Source organism: Natator depressus, chromosome 10 (genome assembly GCF_965152275.1).
Source record: "Natator depressus isolate rNatDep1 chromosome 10, rNatDep2.hap1, whole genome shotgun sequence".
In the NCBI taxonomy this organism is placed as follows: domain Eukaryota; kingdom Metazoa; phylum Chordata; order Testudines; family Cheloniidae; genus Natator; species Natator depressus.
Window position 1 is genome coordinate 68,161,690 of NC_134243.1, and position 19,844 is coordinate 68,181,533.

At 42.9% G+C, this 19,844-nt stretch overlaps 1 protein-coding gene across 2 annotated transcripts in view; it reads right to left on the reverse strand.

Annotated features, from left to right (window-relative positions):
• Positions 1-19,844, reverse strand: part of ZFAND6 (zinc finger AN1-type containing 6) — a 53,649-nt gene that overhangs the window by 15,471 nt on the left and 18,334 nt on the right. For both annotated transcript variants that reach the window (XM_074966454.1, XM_074966453.1), the window contains exon 2: positions 708-878. In XM_074966454.1, coding sequence (XP_074822555.1) covers positions 708-861 — 154 coding nt within the window. In that variant the 5' untranslated portion in view covers positions 862-878. The remainder of the gene's footprint in view (positions 1-707; positions 879-19,844) is intronic.

The window sequence follows — 19,844 nt, forward strand, 5'->3', positions numbered from 1 at the left end:
AGGAAGGAGAGGCCCCTGGTCATAACTGTTGCCCATTCCAAGTGGTCAGGGAACAAAGGGCCTCTGCTGCTGACCTGGAGCAGGGCTGAAGTGCAGGAAGCCCACATGAAGCGTGCCTAAAGCTTTGGGTTGTCTTAATCCAGGTGAGCGTAAAGACGGCTATGGGAACCTTTCTTTCTAAAAACCAATGCTTCCTGAGTTGTGTTTGAAGTGTCAATCTTAATACTGCACCAATTACTTCCAGAATTTAGATTTTGTTCTAAATATTTTTCATCTGCCCAAGACAGGTTGTTCTCTGTAGAGTCAGTAATTCCTGATAAATCTTCTCTGAAAAGAATTTCTAGCATTTTTATAGTGATATTAGACACCTAGTGCTTATTATATCTTGCCAGAAATAAATGCAAGGCACAAAAATATAAACTACAATTACACTTATAAAAAGATTATCCACAGTATGTTTATTTCATTTTAAAGCGGATTCAAAAATTCTGTAAAACAGTAGAGACTTTTTGGCAGCAGTAAGTGGATTGCCCTCTCTCTCATTCTTTACAATCGGCTGCTGAAAAAAATCAATCAAATCCCCACTTCAAAAAAATGGATGAGGCAGGGACAGGAATAGAATCTCAATCTAAATGTAGCACACAAGGTTTGCTCAAATGGGAATCAAGATGTTAGATATTAATCTAATACTTATTAGTATTACTTACCAGGAGGGCTAATTCTACCATTACTACTATTCTGCCTTTGAAGGTGTTCTTTATAGCAAATTGAACACATTCCATTTGTACGAGGGTTTCCATAAAATCCGCATCCAGTGGAACAAAGCATAGGCACTTGGCTATGGTTAGTTTCTTGAGCCATTTTCCTCTTCTGTAAACCTGAAATTCACACACACAGCCAATTATCTAATGAACTCAGACGATTTTCAACTGTTGCATTTTAAAATACAAAGGTTCCTACTGCTTTGGCATCATCTATTCCAGGCACAAAAGTCTGCTTTAGAAAAAAGGATCTTTGGGTCAAATTCTCTACAATTGTTTCATGGAAATCAGTGTCTAAAAAATAAAACCACCACCAAATTTCAAGACCCTGGTTAAAAACAAAAATTGCAGAAGAATGAGTGTCTTCCATTGACTTTGGTGGTAAAGACTGTGCAGGACTGAGCCATCTTAAATGAATGTGCAGCAGGGTGTACATTTTCATAAGCAAACAGTTTTTTACTTTCATGTGGAACATTCAGTAATTTATCACTTTCAGAGAGACTATATTAATTCCTAGCCTACACCCTGAAAGCACACTTTTTGAAGCTTGTACTCATGACACTACTCAAACTCTGAAAGTATAAACTGAAGACTAAAGAAGGGAAATATTCCTGTTTACTTCACAACATTTAATCATGAACAGCAACTACAAAAATTTTCAGGCTATTTCTCTGAATTTAGGAATCTGTTACATTATAAATTCATATTTAGATTTTCATATTCAGAAGTTACCATTTTGGTCAAGACTAGCATTTGAACAGATACATTCCTCCATACCTCAACTCCAACAAGATTTTTGCATTTTTAGAATATTCTTTCATACAATTTAAATCGTATGTGGTAGTCAATTTGGTAAGGGTTGCTTTGCAAGTTACCCTGTCTTTTATTTGTATTTCTCTCCTTATTAACAAGGAACATTTGTCTTGCAAGCTAAAAAGCTCAGGTGGCCTTCTCTATCATGAACTTTTGTGATGAGTTGCCTTAGCAGTTCTCAAGTGACCCAAGTCTTAGATTAAGCTATTGGAATCTGTTTCAGAGTAACAGCCGTGTTAGTCTGTATTCGCAAAAAGAAAAGGAGTACTTGTGGCACCTTAGAGACTAACCAATTTATTTGAGCATAAGCTTTCGTGAGCTTTCGTGATCGATCTTCTACACTTTCCACAGTATGCATCCGATGAAGTGAGCTGTAGCTCACGAAAGCTTATGCTCAAATAAATTGGTTAGTCTCTAAGGGGCCACAAGCACTCCTTTTCTTTTTGCTATTGGAATCCAGACCGTAACACATGAATTCAATACAATCACTTTGTCTTCTTCACCCTCAATCAATCCTCCAAAACTGACCATAGTATACAGTTCAAGGTTAGTCAATACTACACTGTCAGTTTCAAATAGATCATATCAATGTGCCATTACCTTAAAGAATGCCAAGCTGACTGTAAAGTACAAAATACCACAGAATTGTTAGGCAGATATCAGGTTGCTTAAGCTTGGTTCATAAAATGCTCTCACTGTACAATTTATTCAGCTAGAGAAGAAAGGAAAAATACTCTTATAGCAGAGTCAGTCAAATTTATCTTTTAACTTCAGCTTCTTAAACATCTGGCAAATGCTCAAATGTTTTCCCCTCATGGTCACAGGTCTTCAAATACTGCCTTACAAATTTTCAATGGTAGAAATTTCTGAACAACATCTTTCTTCTACAGCTTAGTTTTCACAAGTATATCAGTGTAGGGAGACTGCCCTTTCATTAGGAGTCTAAAGTAATGTGAATCCAACCTTCCGAATCTAAGGAGATGTTATGAATTAATATTTAAGAAGTTTATAGACCATTACTGTTTGTACTAATATAGCACCTAGAGACCCCACTCAACAAAATGCCCCTTGTGCAAGGTATTATGCAAGCAAGTAACAGAGTTACTCTGTGCCCCCAGGAGCATAAAAATCTGGGTTTGTGAAAGGGCACAAATATGAAACAAACAGACATAGCTGGGGATGGAAGGATTGTTGGATCATATTAAAGAAGTTCTGTATTAAAATCACAAATGAGTTTGATTCCCCATAGTTTAAATTCCAGGGTATAACTAATTAAGAGGTCTCTTGGTTTTTGGTACTGTTTCTGTCCCTCTATGCGTGAAACTTGCAAGCTGCTAACTGCGTTAGTGCATTCTAAGACAGAGTCTGTTTTCAAAGCAAATCGCAGAGAGAGAGACTCAAAGCAATACTCTGTAACAGAAACAGCACCCAGAGACTCCCCGCCCTTTTGCTGTATTAACAATTGTGATTAAAATAGAGATAGAGGATGTATGTGGATGGATGCTTGGTGTGGATAATAACTGAATGATCAGGGAGGTGCCAACCTAAGAATCCAGTGTCCATCGGCTGAAGAAGGTGTCGAGTGGAAATAACCAGAGGACCCCTGGAGGGCAGACTGGAATCCACCCAACAGCCTCAAGAATGGGAGAACCAAAAGAACAAGATAACATCTAGCAGCACAGAGCCATCAGGAATGTGCTATCTGCTGATTGATTCAGCAACAGCATGATGAAGCAATTCCCATAGACTGGCACAGGAACAAAATTCCTAAAAAAATGGACTCTAGAAAGTGAGAACTTTGGGGTCTGATTTTGCAAACCAACTTCCAGGAGCATCAGATGAGCATCTGACAAGGCCCAGCTCCCTCCTCATGTCCAGGCCACCTGGCCAGTGGCTTGGCATGAGCAACTCTAAGGCTGGTAACTATGATAACAACCTTGCAGAACCTCTGTGTGTGTGTCTGTATGAATGATTGTGTGAATAAATGTGAGATTGAATGGAATGTTATAGCTATAACTGCTTACTATGATTCTTTCTTTCTGTATTCACAATAAATGTGGTATTTTGCCTTTTCCCCTTTAATAAGATCCTGCTGGTTTTTATTTTATTGGTATAACAGGATGAGCTAACAAAAAAACAAATTTAGCATAAACAAATCTCAGGATCACCAATTGCCTAGTCATTGCAATGGCCCATTCAAAATGTATACAATATACACCACCCCAAAAAGTGATACTGTTGCACACTGGAAGCTTATCAAGACTTGACAGTTGAATTCGAGTAAGAACGATTCAATAGGTTTAGACCTATGGACATTTAGTGTATAGCAGATATTGACTGTATGGAAGACAAATCCATGTTCCTAAGTTTTCCTCATCACAGGCATAGTCAAACTATAAATAAAATGAACAGTGGATATGTCAGAATGGGTTTGAAGTGATCAAGGCAATATAGTAAACGTGAGACCAAAGGCCTGTTTCAGCAATCCTAGTCATTTTCCAAGCAAGGGAATGTCAATATATACTAATAAAATAATTTTACCACTAACAGCAGGTGCTTTGAAACTAGAGAATAAAGTCAATGCTTTTTTCACCAATTTTATACAAGCAATTTACTATGGGAGTACTACCAGTGCTCTAGAATGCATGGAAACTTTGTGTAGATACTAAAGAAGCAGAGGAAAACTTACAAGTTCAGATATATAAAGTCTCCAGCATTTTTATCATGAGAAAGCCGCCTGACTTTTTGTATACAGTACAACCTCAGAGTTACGAACACCAGAGTTACGAACTGACCAGTCAACCACACACTTCATTTGGAACTAGAAGTATACAACCAAGCAGCAGCCGAGACCAAAAAAGGCAAATACGGTACAGTACCATGTTAAACAAACTACTAACAAAAATAAAGGGAAAGCAGCATTTTTCTTCTGCATAGTAAAGTTTCAAAGCTGTATTAAGTCAATGTTCAATTGTAAACTTTTGAAAGACCCATAACATTTTGTTCAGAGTTACAAACAACTTCCATTCCCAAGATGTTCGTAACTCTCAGGTTCAGGCCTCTCTGCCACTGCTAGGGCCCTGGGCCGGGACGTAGTGGAGTGGGTGGCAGTCTCTCCCTCTCCTCGGCAAGAAGCCTGCACTTGTCAGCCCTCCGCCAGAGCTAGGGGGCTCGACTGTTTGCTGCTCAGCCTGATTGCAGGCCTGAGCCCTCAGACTGCCCGGCCCCAACTGGGGGCTGGGGCTCTGTAACTGTTTGTTGTTTGGCCCTGATCAGAGGCCTGAGCTCACGTCTCTCGTTGCCCGCTGATTCTCCACATCAAGCGACCCCCGGAGCTGTAGTGGGGTGGATTGGCCACCCACAGACCCGGAGGGGGAGGAGCCACTCCCCCCAATGGGCTACAGGCTCATGAGCTACAATGTCTGTAAAAGAGCCACATGCGGCTCATGAGCCGCAGTTTGGCCAGCCCAGTCTAAAGTTTCATGCTTCATGTAACTAAAACTTGGGCTTAGTTAAGGGTGACCACTTTTCTTTAAAACAGATCAGAGACAGAAGAGCAAGACTACTAAAAACTCGACCTGGGCTGGGAGGCTCCCTTCCATGAGCTGTCTAGCCATACCCTCAGTAACTAACTTGAGCACTCCACACACTTACGATGATTATTATTGCTATCGATATTTTTGTTCATACATTGCTCATTTAACAAATATTGTCACTGCAGCTAGATAAACACCCTAACATTGTGGTTCTCAAACTGTAGTCTGTGTGTAGAATTCATAAAGGTTTATGCGCTTGGCAACATTCAGGGCACACCCGGAGTGTTGTGTAGGAGTAGTGCACACACAGCTTCTTTCAAGGGCATCAACCTTGGAATCTCGCCAAGATGATATGAACCATGGGAAGCCTCCCAGGACTGGGCTCAAGGCCCGAGAGCAAGGAATGCGGTAGATAGAAATTGGTAAATAAGAATGTTAAACAAAGCCAATGTATTCCTTTTATCTGTTGGAGAATGTAATGCGCGGGGGGAGAGAGAGAGAATAAAGGGGAAGGTGGAAAGCTGACAGGCAGAAGCCCGTTAGAGACCAGCCTGCTTGCTTGCTAAAAGCTGTGTTCTGTCTTGTCATTGAACCGCCACAACTGGCGCCCAACGTGGGGCCCTCAGCACTCACCTCGCCCGGCAAGGGTTTCAGACGCGTCACTCATCCGCTTCGTGGATCCCGGTGAGTATTTTTCGTTGTGGTAAGTATGGGAAGCTCCCTCTCTGCTTTGCAAGTGCAACACCGCAATGAGCTACAGTATTTGCTGCGTAAGGCTCAGCATGACTGCCCCACTCGAGAACTCACTCTCCTGCTACAGGAGGTGAGTGCCCAATGCCCGTGGTACCCTGAAGCCGGAACCCTTAAGCTAGCGGACTGGGAGCGGTTGGGCCAGACATTGCACAAAGAGCCTCGGGCGTCCGTGCAGGCTTTACATGCCTGGCACCTCTGCCGCGACGCGGTGTGTCGCCTCGGACAGGCCCTCCCTCGCGAGGCTAGTGATCTCGCCACGCCCGTCGGCTCCTGCAGCTACCCCCCCTCCTGACGATGCGACACAGTGTGTCACCTCAGAAAGACCCTCTCCCGCGCCAACAGAGGGGCTGCCGATCCCACCACCCCCGTCCGCTCCTGCAACCATCCCTCCCCCTGCTTCGCCCCCAGTGCCTCTATTACCACCGCCTCCCTGGCCTTCCCCACCGGAGCCGGTGTGTGATCGCCCTCCGCCCGTGGGGCCCCATGCTCCGGGGCCCCCCGGGGGGTCGTCTGCGTCTGCTCAGAGGCTTTCGCTGGTGCAACAAATGGTTCACGCAGCGAAGACTCGCTCAGATCTTACAGCAGAGGAGCTGGCTGATCTGGTCTCAGTTTGTCCTGTGACCTGGCAGGATGATGGCCAGGGCAACCAGGTTGCAGACTGGGTCAGTTTGCCTTACTCGGTGATCAGAGAGGTAAAGAAAGCGATTCGCGAGTTCGGCCTGACTAGCACGTATGTGCGTGGTCTCATTGAAGGGCTAGGTAGTGGGTACTTCCTGATCCCTGAAGACTGGAAGGCGCTGTTGCGCATGATGCTGACACCCAGTCAGTATGTTATTTGGCTTAGTGAGTATCGGCAGATGGCGGAACGCCAAGCCCAGGTATATAGAGAGCAAGGTATCATTTATGAGCACTTGGCAGGGGAGGGCCAGTTTGCTACCGTTCAGCTGCAGTCTCAACTCCCTCAGGCCGTCTTCCCCATTATTTCCACCTGCGCCCAGCATGCTTTCCGGAAGGTCCCGGATTCGGGCAGGCCTACTAAAAGCTTTGCCAGTATCCGTCAGGGTGCATCAGAGTCCTTTATGGATTTTACCAACAGATTGCAGGAGGCTATCCTCCGACAGGTGGATAACCCTGCGGCAGCTCAGGAGATCCTGTTAAAAATGGCGGTTGAAAATGCGAACGAGGATTGCCGCCGTGCTCTCCAGGCTGCACAAGCCTCTGGAATTCTAGAGCTGTCGGACATGCTGCGGGCGTGCCAAAACATCGGAACCCAAGCCCATAAAGCTGGAGTTCTGGCTGCCGCCCTGCGAAAAACCGGGAAGGAGGGGAAGCGTTGTTACCGCTGTGGTAAGGAGGGTCACTTTCAGAGGGAGTGCCGCTCATCGACGGCGCCCGCCCGCCCCTCAAAGAAGTGCCCCAAGTGTCGGAAGGGCTATCACTGGGCTAATCAGTGTCGTAGCGGGTCGGGAAACCGCACAACGGGTCCCCCCCGAACCCAGGGCCAAACGGGGGTGTTTCCCACTCAGACAACTGTTCCTCTGCCTTACAATCCATAGATTCCATGAGGGCGGCGACTGCCGGAAGTGCAGGGCTTGATTTGATTATGCAGGAGGACGCTGATTTTCAGTTGCCAGGGGAGGTTTGCGCCATACCTACACAGGTGACGGGACCTCTCCCTGCCGGATTTGTGGGTCTGGTTCTCCCTCGCTCACACGCTGGGAAACAGGGTTTTTTTGTCATCCCAGGAGTCATCAATGCTGATTACACTGGTGTTATTAAGGTTCAGGTGTGGACCCATCTTCCGCAATCGCTCCCGCGTGGACGGTCAATTGCACAATTGATTTTAGTCCCCTATCAGGTGCCAGCCGCAGAGGATCGAACCCGGGGCGGGAACGGCTTTGGATCAACGCTGTCTCAGTCGCCGTCTCACAATACGTCCTCTCCACTTGTTGCTCTGACAATGTCGGTCTGCCCCTCAAAACCTCAGTTAACACTTCTCTTAAATAATGTTCCTTTTACAGGGTTGGTGGACACTGGAGCTGACGTTACGGTGATTCGTGATCCGGAGTGGCCAGTCGGTTGGCCAACAGTTCCTTCTAAAGAGTTGTGGGGGATCGGGGGTAGCAAACCCGGGCGCCAAAGTTTGTCTTGGGTCACGGTCTCTAAACCAGGAGGCTGTGCCCTTGCTACAATCCGCCCTTTTGTACTCCCTGTCCACCTCAATATTTGGGGCCGTGATTTACTTACAAAGCTGGACACCACCCTCGATATTAATATATAATGGCCCAAAATCCTCCCTCACCCACCTTGCCATCCGCATTACCATTGGTATGGCAATCCTTAGAGCCCATATGGATTGACCAGTGGCCCCTCCCTCTAGAAAAGCTGAAAGCGCTTCATTCACTTGTACAACAATATTTGCATGCACAGCGCTTGGAGAGCTTTACTAGTCCTTGGAATTAGCTGCTGTTATTTTGGCCTTTCAATTTTTTGCTGATTGTCCCTTTAATTTGATTATGGACACGCATTATGTTTATCAGGTAATTGATCATTTACCCCTTGCCCTCATTACCCCTCAGGTCGATGCGGACCTTCTTCGCCTGTTTTTGTCCTTACAGTATTTCATCACCACTCGTAATTTCCCTTATTTTGTTGCTCATATTCGCAGTCATACCCCTCTGCTTGGGCTACTCATTGAAGGCAATGCGCGCGCCGATCGCGCGTTACGTGGTCAGGTAAATTCCCTTTTTTCTGACCCCACTGAAAGCCATTCCTTTTTTCATCAGTCTGCCTCTGTTTTGGCCCGACAGTTTCATATTCCTGCTGATCATGCACGTTCTATTGTTCATTCCTGCCCCCACTGTGCCGCTGCTGCACCTACCTTTTCTTATGCCGTTAACCCCAGAGGTACCGCAGCGAATCAGCTGTGGCAAATGGATGTCACTCACGTGCCACAATTCTGCCCCTATTCGTTTTTACATGTTTTCATTGATACCTATTTGGGATTCCTTTGGGCGACCCCACAGCATGGGGAAGCCACTCCCAAAGTTATTCACCATTTGCTAGCCTGTTTTGCTGTTATGGGTCACCCGAGCCAGATAAAAATGGATAATGCCCCAGCCTATTGCTCCACAGCACTTTTCATCTTTTGTGCCCAATGGGACGTCCGTCTCAAACACGGGATCCCTTATAATTCCACAGGCCAAGCCATTGTTGAACGTGCAAATCGCACGCTAAAAACCTTGCTTGACAAACAATTAAAACAAGGGGAGCTGCGTCTCCGAATTTTAGGAGACATTCAGCAACAACTGCATATCCTTTTGTTTACTTTAAATAATTTAACGCTGAACGCAGATCAGCAGACCCCCGCGGATCGGCATTTTCACAAATGGAAAGACCGCGTGTCTATTACCATCAGCTCCCCGATCCGCAATGGTTGGGCCCAGTGCCTTTAATCACTTGGGGTCGGGGATATGCTGCTGTGTTTCTCCCTGCAGGACCGTTGTGGGCTCCGGCCTGGTGTGTGCGACCGGCACTGAAACAGCATGGCGTGGCACCAGGGCTGTCGAACCCCATACCGGATTTTCAGCTGACCTTGGAGGAGACCGCGGTGCCTCCCGGGTCGACAACGGCGGGACGGAAATAGAAGAGGCGTAGCGTCCCAAGCCAGCCCGTGACATGGGGAGCAGTAAAAGCATTGGTCGCCGCGGCTCAACGAAGACTGGCAGCAAACCAACAGCCAGAGACTCTTGAGACTTTGTTTGTGGCAATTCTCGCCCAAATTACTGCTAATTCTGTACTGATTGTATGCCTTTTGTGCCTGCTATTTCCTGGAGGGGTTGATTCGGGAGCGCTTTCTTCATTACGGGCCCGAATGACATATAACCTATGGGAAAGATTGGCTTTAATAGCAAATGTTACCCACTTTTGTTTATCTGATTCTGTAGCAGCTGGAGAACTGTTAGGTACATGCCTTATTTCAGTATGTCATCACCCTGAGGAAATTGGGAATGAGATGATGCTCGCCGCTTACTCGAACCTCTCTTCCCAGTACTCTAGTATGGCTAATTGGGGCCCGGCCAATCACACTTTACCTTCTTAAGCTTATTTTTTGCTGCTGCTGTGTACAATGTATTCCTTTTTGTTAAGGCTTTGTCGAGACCCGCCCTGGCAGGCTCCACGAGTTATGACCTTGTCTGTCCGGGAGTTAATTGGCTTGCAAATGCAAATTGATGGCTACCATGAGATGGCCGAGCACAAATAAACAAAAAAGGAGGGGATGTAGGATTCATAAAGGTTTATGCGCTTGGCAACATTCAGGGCACACCCGGAGTGTTGTGTAGGAGTAGTGCACACACAGCTTCTTTCAAGGGCATCAACCTTGGAATCTCGCCAAGATGATATGAACCATGTTATGAAGCCTCCCAGGACTGGGCTCAAGGCCCGAGAGCAAGGAATGCGGTAGATAGAAATTGGTAAATAAGAATGTTAAACAAAGCCAATGTATTCCTTTTATCTGTTGGAGAATGTAATGCGCGGGGGGAGAGAGAGAGAATAAAGGGGAAGGTGGAAAGCTGACAGGCAGAAGCCCGTTAGAGACCAGCCTGCTTGCTTGCTAAAAGCTGTGTTCTGTCTTGTCATTGAACCGCCACATCTGTGGACCACTAGTGGTCTGCAGCGCTGTCTGGTGACATGGTGCTATATCATTCTGTTCTCACCTGCTAAAATGCACTGAAAGACAGATAAGAATCCAACTAAATCTGATCCTCTCCCACAGCACAAAGATAACGGAATGGAATAATATAGCTCATAGGCTTCCTAGTTACAGTAGAACATCACATGTAATTTACGTATCTGTACAGTCCCTATAATTCCTATCGTTCTTCTCCTGCACAGAAAGTTTTCACGGGTAAGTCCTTTCTTACACTTCATCATGTAGCAGACAGCACTCTGTGTCAGATGAATCTTTATACACTTCTAACTTGATTTATAAAAACTTGAAATAGCGAAGAAAGTAAAACAGACTGTTTCTAGAGTAAGTTTCTAGATGGTAAGTTCTTTGGGGGCAAGGACTAGATCTTCCAAAAAGGCTCTGCATTGCACTGAGCATAATGGTTATGTTTAGTAAGATAATTCTTAGTACCGTTGTATGGTGTATATCCTGTTATGGAGAGTAAAATGGATCATGATGCCAGATAACTTTAAAAGTATGTGCATTTGGTCTTTTAGTTACTACCAGTCTCAAACACTCCATACTTGTTAGTGTTCATAGGCTTCAATCAATCAGTAGGATCAGGGACAGCGGCATTTAGTAGGATTAGTCTAAACCTCAGGTTTTTAATCTCCCTTTAAAAAACAAAAAACCCTCCACTTTTTACTCTCCCAGCATTCCTCCCCAGAACAGAGGTATGTCTCCTTGCCCCTATTCCTTATTTGTATACTTGTAAGTGTATATCATATGTGCAGCTGTTTCTGTATTACTATTATAAAATTTAGTGTAGTGAGGATGCAGATGCAGATCAGCTAACTCTGCTTAAGCATATACAAATCATGAACAGTTTCCCAGTTCCCAGATGTCCTTCAGGTTCCAAAGCAAGGTTTGAGTTGTACAGATGCTCCCCATATATTTTATTGAGATTCTGGCCTCCATAACCACTAGGGTGGAGCAGACCCACAAGAATGATATACTGGTGCCTCAACTACAATAACAAAACTAAATACAATTTGTACCATGTAGTTAGCAGTATACTACAGTATCACTACTGGACTGGAGAATGAAGGAGAGAAAGCTTACATCAAACTACATACCTGTTGTATTAACAAAGACTATTGTCAGTACTTTAGTTAGAGCCTTCCATTTCAAATTTCACTTGAGGAATGAAATCTGACTAGAATACCATTAAATGCAGACTTTAAATAAATTAAGTAGCTAAACTATTCCCCCACCACCATAAGCACACTTAGACTGGTCCACTGTGGAACTGCTAATGGTAACCTTCTACCATTGCTAATGAAACAGGAAAAGAAACTGCAGACACATCCTTCCCCATTCAGCCACCCCAGTGGCTGAGGGTAGTACTTGTGCTGCTCACTCATATTGTATTTTCTCATCAGAAGCAATGTTTGACAATGTGCATGATTAAATCATTTTCACTTTATAGCACCTATTGGTATTACTATCTGGTAAGTCCTGAGGGTCTGAAAAGCATTAAAGGGGCAATGCATACTGTGGCATTATGCCACCATATTCTTCATAGAGATATTGTTATATGATATTATAGCATTACTGTGATGTATTTTATAATATAGATAAGGCATGTGAGATATCATTGGAAAGATTATTATTTACTGAATATGGTTATCCTATTTGTATGCATGTATCATTTTGGTATCTGAAGTTAGGAATATTGTCTAGGCATCTATTACAAATGTGTTTACATCTGCGGAATGCCCACTAGACAGAATAGATGGTGGTTGGGAAGGGCCATTAGGGAAAACAATAGTTCTTTGAAGATGCTAATCACCCACTGAGAAGTCTTCCTGGGGATGCTACAAACAGCCTCTGAGTTTTGGCTGCAGGGTCATGTGACCAAGTCACCTGGTACTGGACTCCATGATAATACTAGTATTTTTCCACTAATGGGGGTGGGAACCACACTGGGAAACATAGGATTCCCACCATATCCAAAATCTATTCAAGACAGGGGAGTAACATCATCATGGCTCATCCGTCATTAACTCCCCGGCCAAGAAAGAAGACTGCTGGAAACATCTGAGAAACAGAGACTGAGCTTTTTTTTTTTTTTGGGGGGGGGGGGGGCGGGAGGAGAGAGAAGGGCTGAGCCCAGACTCGAGGGGTCTGGCCCATGAAAGGAATATCTGGAGTTTTAAAGCCGCAAGCAAGTGCAGCGTGTCTTCAAGAATCTCTGCAATCTGCCTAAAAAAAAAGTTAGGGTGAGAATTTGTTACTTATAATCAGTTTCTTTAGTATATTAAACTTAGATTACCTAGCAAATAAAACAAAATACGCCATCTGCTTCTGTTTGCTATCCCTTATCATTTAAAATCTATCTTTTGTAGTTAATAAATTTGCTTTTGTTTGGTCTAAAATTATTTTGTGTATAAATCCTACCTGGGGGCAGAAAGTGGTGTATACCCCTCTCCACATTGGAGGGGGGGGAATATCATAAGCTTACACTGTACAGTTCTCTGTGCAGCACAAGACGGTATAATTTTGGGTTTACACTCCAGAGGGGGGTGTGCACTTGAGTACCGGGCAGTTCCTTAGCTGAGCCTTCCCATGCAGGGCTGATCTCAGCATCTGTGTGTATAGCTGTTCCTACCTGTATGTGTGCTGGTTAAGAGCAGTCTGAAGCCTGAGGGAGGGAGGGTTTGGCTGGCTTGCCTCAGCAATACAGTGTAAAGGGAACCCAGGCTGGTGGGTCAGGCAGGCTCAGTGGTGCCACAGTCCCAGGTGGCACGCTGAAAAGTGGGGGGGGGGGGTGAGAACCCATCACACATACTTGTGCAGCATTTTCAAAAAGCGAAGGGGTGTTAGAAAAAAGTAAGGAGGAGAGAAGGAAGTAAAAAGGATTTCTCTCATATGTAAGACAGAAATCCTGTTTGTTTATATATGTATAATATATATATATACACACACACACACACACACTATAAGTGTATATATATTATATTACATTACCCTGTTTTCACTACATGTATCACATGAGCAATATCACTGCCTTCAAGACATCTGAGCAACTGTACACAGGACTTCTTTATCACGACTTTAGAACAAATTAATCTCTCGAGCTAAACATTGTATTGGATTTTCTCATCTAGGAAACATGGGAGTTATAAGTGTAGTAGCTCTTTCCATTTTTTGTTGATAGACTTCATGGGAAGGAGTCACATGTAAAGTTGCTACATAAAACCCAGTCTTCTAGAGAAGGAGAAACTAACTGGTGTAAGAGGCAACTGCCAAGTCTACTGAGGGCCAAGAAAATAATAATTGACTTACCACATCTACTGAAAGAAAAACATTAAAAAATAATAAGCGTTCATGAAGAGAACCAGAATAAAATGTTACTACTTTGACATTCAAGAGATGCAAACTCCTTTGCTTGCGAAGGGAGAGAGCCCAAAGCTGGAAACAGTGACTACATACACAGAAGTCACAAATGCTCCAAGTTTAGACAAAACAGCTATGAGTTTATATCAGTCTCCGAGAACAGGTTACCTCAGAAGTACTGTATAGGCCCATGACTAAACAGCAGGAGAGAACTTGTACATTTTAAAAAACAAAAACACTTAATTTGGGGGTGATCCCCCAAAAGACAGCAGTCAGGTTTTTTCCTTAGACCAATTCTAACCTCTGGTAAAATCAGAATTTCACGTACACTTTTGAAAGAAACTTGGGCAAAGCCATGCTTTTTAAGTGAAATACTAGATATTTAGATCCTAGACCTTGATCTATCTTGTTAATTTCAATACAGGAAATATGGCAAATATGGATGTGTGTAAATTAGTTCTTACAAATCAGATAACTATATTGGTAGAGAGAGCTTGCTTTATGTGAAAAAGTTAAAACAAAATCATCAAAATAAATTTTGTAGAATTTAAAGATTAACCATGCTGGTTTAGTAAGTTTTAAACCTAGTTTCATTGAAGTCAGTTCTCAATATCCAGGTTAGCAGGACAACATTTTAAAATATTTACTCACACAGTTGGAGGAACAAACAGCTTAACACATGCACACTAGCTTCCTGACTTCCCTATCTACTTAAAGTACATTTTAAAATCTTGTTTACTCCAATACTCTTCAGTTTTCTTCCTGTAATATTTAATGTAATTGATTTATAAATTTTTAATATTATGTTGAACCACTGAAGCAGTCATATTGCCTTAGTTTGGATAATCACAATACTATTTCATGTTCCATATTAATGCCCACAAACTATATAAAAATGTATTCTATTAAATCACTTTTTAATAAGTCAGCTACCTGATATTCACTTATGATTTCCTATCGTGCAGTCAATTTCTGGTGAAAGATGTGTTTCTTCCGTGTTTCATACATGTGGCCTTTCAGCTAAAATCAAGTTTTATATCAGACCTATCCTAGTTGGAGCTCTGCAGGGGATGGAAAAGACAATGCTAATTGGTTTTCCCCTTAATCTCCAATTCCTGTAATTTTACTGGAATTTGAAAGTCAGCAACCAGCAAATATGCAATAAAGTACTGTTTTTTTGATATAGTCCATATTTGGCACCTCCCAAAAATCCAGCAACATAGTAAATTTCCACACTGATCTGTTCATGGGGAGGGGAGGAGATGAATGGCTTACTTACCTGGTTCACAGTCACACTGCAAAAAGGAGGGGAAAAACAGCAACAAGCGGGGAGGTAAGGATGAAGGTGGAAGGTCAGCAGGTAAAGAACTGGGTAGGGACAGTAGGTAGAAGGAGGGAAAAGGATGCAAGTGGTGGTTTACCTCTGATCTCACAATCCCAGCAATGAGCTGGCCACAGGACAGCAGGAGCAGGAAAGAGGAGAAAGATCAGCAATGATTATGTCTGACCTGGGCTAGGACACAAGTTACTATAATTAGTAGTATTACCGTATAACACACCTAGTCATAGTAGACCACTGAGCTAGGTGCTGTACCAACAGCTAACAAGATATCGCTCCCTGCCCCTATATTACTTACTACCATAATCTGATGTGCTCTTCAAAATTTGATTGCATCAGGACTGGCTGAACATATATTTCATTACTACTCCTACACAAAATAAAGAAAGTTACAAGAAAAGCAAACTCTCTATATCAATACTAAAAGAATCACTGATTATGAAGATTTAGCTTTCAGCAAATGTCTTTGTATACACTGCACCACGAATAGCTGTTACTTTGAAACAATAATTACTACTTACAGCCACGCTCAACATTCACATAAAACAGATTAGCAAAAAACTGTTTTAAGGATCAAAGATCCTAGCTGCTGAAAATAAGGCCCTTCAGGAACTCCGGTTCATCTCATACCGGTAGAGCAAATTACATACAATGACCACTCAGAAAGAAAAGGAGTACTTGTGGCACCTTAGAGACTAACAAATTTATTTGAGCATAAGCTTTCGTGAGCAACAGCTCACTTCATCGGATGCATTCAGTGGAAAATACAATGGGGAGATATATATACATAGAGAACATGAAACAATGGGTGTTACCATATACACCATAACCAGAGTGATCACTTAAGGTGAAGTGAGCTGTAGCTCACGAAAGCTTACGCTCAAATACATTTGTTAGTCTCTAAGGTGCCACAAGTACTCCTTTTCTTTTTGCGAATACAGACTAACACAGCTGCTACTCTGAAAAATGACCACTCAGAGGATATAAGTGGTAAGCAAAATCACTTTTTGTACAAAATGTATTCACATCAAGCTGCATTGAACAAAATAAAGTGGTGGTTCCATAAAGTTTCACTGCTCTAGTCAAGCTGCTCTAGCATATCAAGACAGAGAAAATCTATTGAAAGATGTGTAAGTATTAGGAATATCAGCATAACAACACACACACTCAGTTTTATTGAATACTAAGAGAAATCACATTTTGTTTACACCAGAGATTTAAAAGAAGCAGAGCATGAACAAAAAAAGCGTTTCATGAAAACGTTAGAATTCCAGAAGCTACAGGCTGTTACACAGAGCTATTGGTTTTACATAGTACCACTTTATACTGAAGCATCTGACATACCTGTTGCATTGCATAGGAAACCAAATGCCCCAGTCCAACTATACAATCTCAGAGTTCTTTCCCAGTTTATACATACTCAGTTCAAAGTAGTGAAATAAAAATCACAAGATGTGTTTCAGATGTCTATTATAACATCGTTAATGTGTTTAAATTGTGTATATTTCTGGTTTCCAAGTTCTTCAGAAATAACTTTGCAGAGTTAGGGCCGTAAAATCTCAAAAACTTAAATCACGTTTTTCCAAGTCAGCTTGCCTTGTCCCACTGGTGGGACATTTTATGAGAAAAAGCTAATAAAGACAAGGCCAAAGAGCCTACAGTGAACTTGTCAAAGCAGTGTGGGAGAATTAATCTTAAAGCAAAACCAGGAAATTTTTAGTTCCCAGAAATGGCAAGAAACATTGCTGTTTATCATCTGAAGTCATAGTACCAATAGCAACACACCTCTATTTTCCAATACTGAAGTACAGCATTAGTACTATACACAAGTCCTGATGAAGCCATAACATTGTGGCCCAAAGGTGAGTGCGCTACCGAGAGCGTCATCAGGACATGTTCAGAATTTAAGACTAAAGGGCACTGCTGTAACATTTTAAATTACTTTTACCCCCTTGACAGAGGAATGTTAAACTGCCAATCCACATTTATAAAGCTACAAATCATAGGAAAATAAGAGCTGTGTCACTAGAGCTGGATTCAGGCGGACTTCCCCAAAACAGGAAATAAAAAATGAAAAATAATGTCTATTAGGTTAAACAAATAGCAAACAATCCTTAGAGTAGGCATGCTTATTTTGCAATAAAATGCGAAGGCAGAGGTGGCTGGAACACTGGTATAAACTAAATAGTAATACAGGAAAAACAGGAACCAAAGTTGTTTGTACAAGCAAAGACTAATTCTGAATAAATTTCAGACTCAAATATGGACATTACATATGAGATTGTCTTATCCATCTCTGAAGGGACTTGTGTGAATATCTTTCTAGGGGAGGTCATGAGGAACGATGGAATGATAAAGGAAACTTGAGAGGTATAACTGAGGGACACCAGGGATGCAAAGGGGATGGTAGGGAGGAAAAAGATACCGGATATCAGAGACTGTCCGGGACACACTGTCCTACTGAAGTGTCAGGGGGCAGGGAAAGCTGAGGCAGAGAGGATGTGTTCTCACAATGTAAAATTTTGCTATTCGGTTTAGCTAACCAAAGGGGTACCTATCTAGATTAGTTTAGGATTTTACGGATAAGACCAGGTATGTTTTGAATATCATTTATAAAACGTAAAGCAGAGTAGCACAACTCCAAAAGCTGTCTTGGATCCTGTGTCTGAAAACCGTTCTAGTTTTGCAAGATGACAATCTGCAAAGTAAATTCAAACATTTACAAAATTATTCAAGTAATTGCTGGGAGAATTGTTATAGCTTTAGTTTATTTTGAGCCTCAGTGAATTGATTATTCTATCTACACTACAATGTAAGCCAGGATTTGAACTCTGGATCAAGCCTAACCCCTCTTCTGTCTACACACAAATCATGCTGATCCAAGGTCCCAGAAACCCTGGGGGTGGGAATATCTCTACACCGCAATAGAACACCTGCGGCTGGCCTGTGTCAGCTGACTTGGCCTCAAGCTGCAGGGCTATAAAATTGCAACGTAGATATTTAGGCTCAAGCTAGAACCCTGTTTTTTGGCCCTTGCAAGGGTGGAGAGTCTCAGTCTGGGCTGCAGTCCAAATGTCTACACTGCTATTTTTAGCCCAGCAGCCACAGTCAGCTAATCTAAGCTCTCAGACTCAATGCTGCAGGTTTTTTTAAAATCACAGTGTAGACATCCCATAAAGGTACGATTACACTGCAGTTAGACCACTCGCAGCTGGCACATGTCAACTGAGTCAGTCTTGTGGGACTTGGGCTGCAGGGCTGTAAAACTGCACTGCAGACGTTCGAGCTCAGGCTGGAGCCCAAGCTCTGGGAGCCTATGAGGAGGGAGGGTCCCACCCCGAACATCTACACTGCAATTTTACAATCCACTGCCCAAACCCTGCAGGCCTGAAGCAGCTGACATGGGCCAGATATGGCTGTTTAATTGCAGCATACACATACTCTCCTGAATCAGCCAGGGTCTCACTTATTTTAAACAGTTATTTAAACCTAGAGGAAAGAGGCAGTTATAAAAGCTGTTTTAACACAAGTTCTCAAAAGAAACCTGTCGCAGAGAATTTTGACAGCAAGAACAGAAACTAAGAGCAATTGCTGCATAAACCGTACAGTGTAGAATCTGAAAGTCAGTTTATAGAATTGCAGTTGTACAACTAGCACAGTGGAGTCCTGGTCCCTAACTGGGGCTCCTCGGTGCTACTCCAATACAAATTATATAATTTAAGATAGCAATTCAAGACCTGGGGATGTGGTTAACTTCTGGGGTTACTGCTATTACCACTCACAATAGCATGCTATGTTGCTTCCATCTGGAGTTGTGCACCGTGTCTAATTTAAGTGTACAGAATATACAATATTCTCACTATGATCACATGCTACATGGGGCACTCAGCTGAAAGTTACTGCCTTGCCAACTGTAGAGAGGATATGTAGGGACACATTTTCAGCATAGTGAGAAATATAAGTATTCAGTTCCCTGTGGCAAGAATCACTTTTCCATGCACAATGCACTTAAATTTATCCATTGACTCAGAGGGTGCTCCTCTGTTTTTGTATTTGGCCATCCAGTAACTTATGCGGTACATTTTAAAAGCCTGTTCTCCAAGGATTGTAAAAAGTGAGCGTAACCATAGGACAAAAGTACGGATTTTGCATGCCGGCTAAGAAAGTCTTGTGCTCTATGTAGCTTGAAAGGTTGTCTTTCACCAACAGAAGTTGGTCCAATAAAATATATTACCTCACCCACCTTGTCTCGTGCAGTTTAGTTCGCCAGAACCCCATCTGCACAAGTGAACTTTTAATTATTCATTGCCCGTAACACAAGCTGTCAACTTGCACTTAAGCACTTGGGCACTGACTGATTGGCACATCCAAAGTCACACTGGAAATGAAAGTTGGCATTTTCGACATCTACAAGGAAACTGAGGAAGGAGGCCAACCGCCACACATTAGGCAGGGAGCACAAAGCTGAATATGTATATAGTCTCCCTGAAGTATAGCTTGGGGATCATTTACAAGAAATACTCAGGCAGGTCAGATTTCATTATCAGCCTCAGGTTTCAATCTTGTCCATC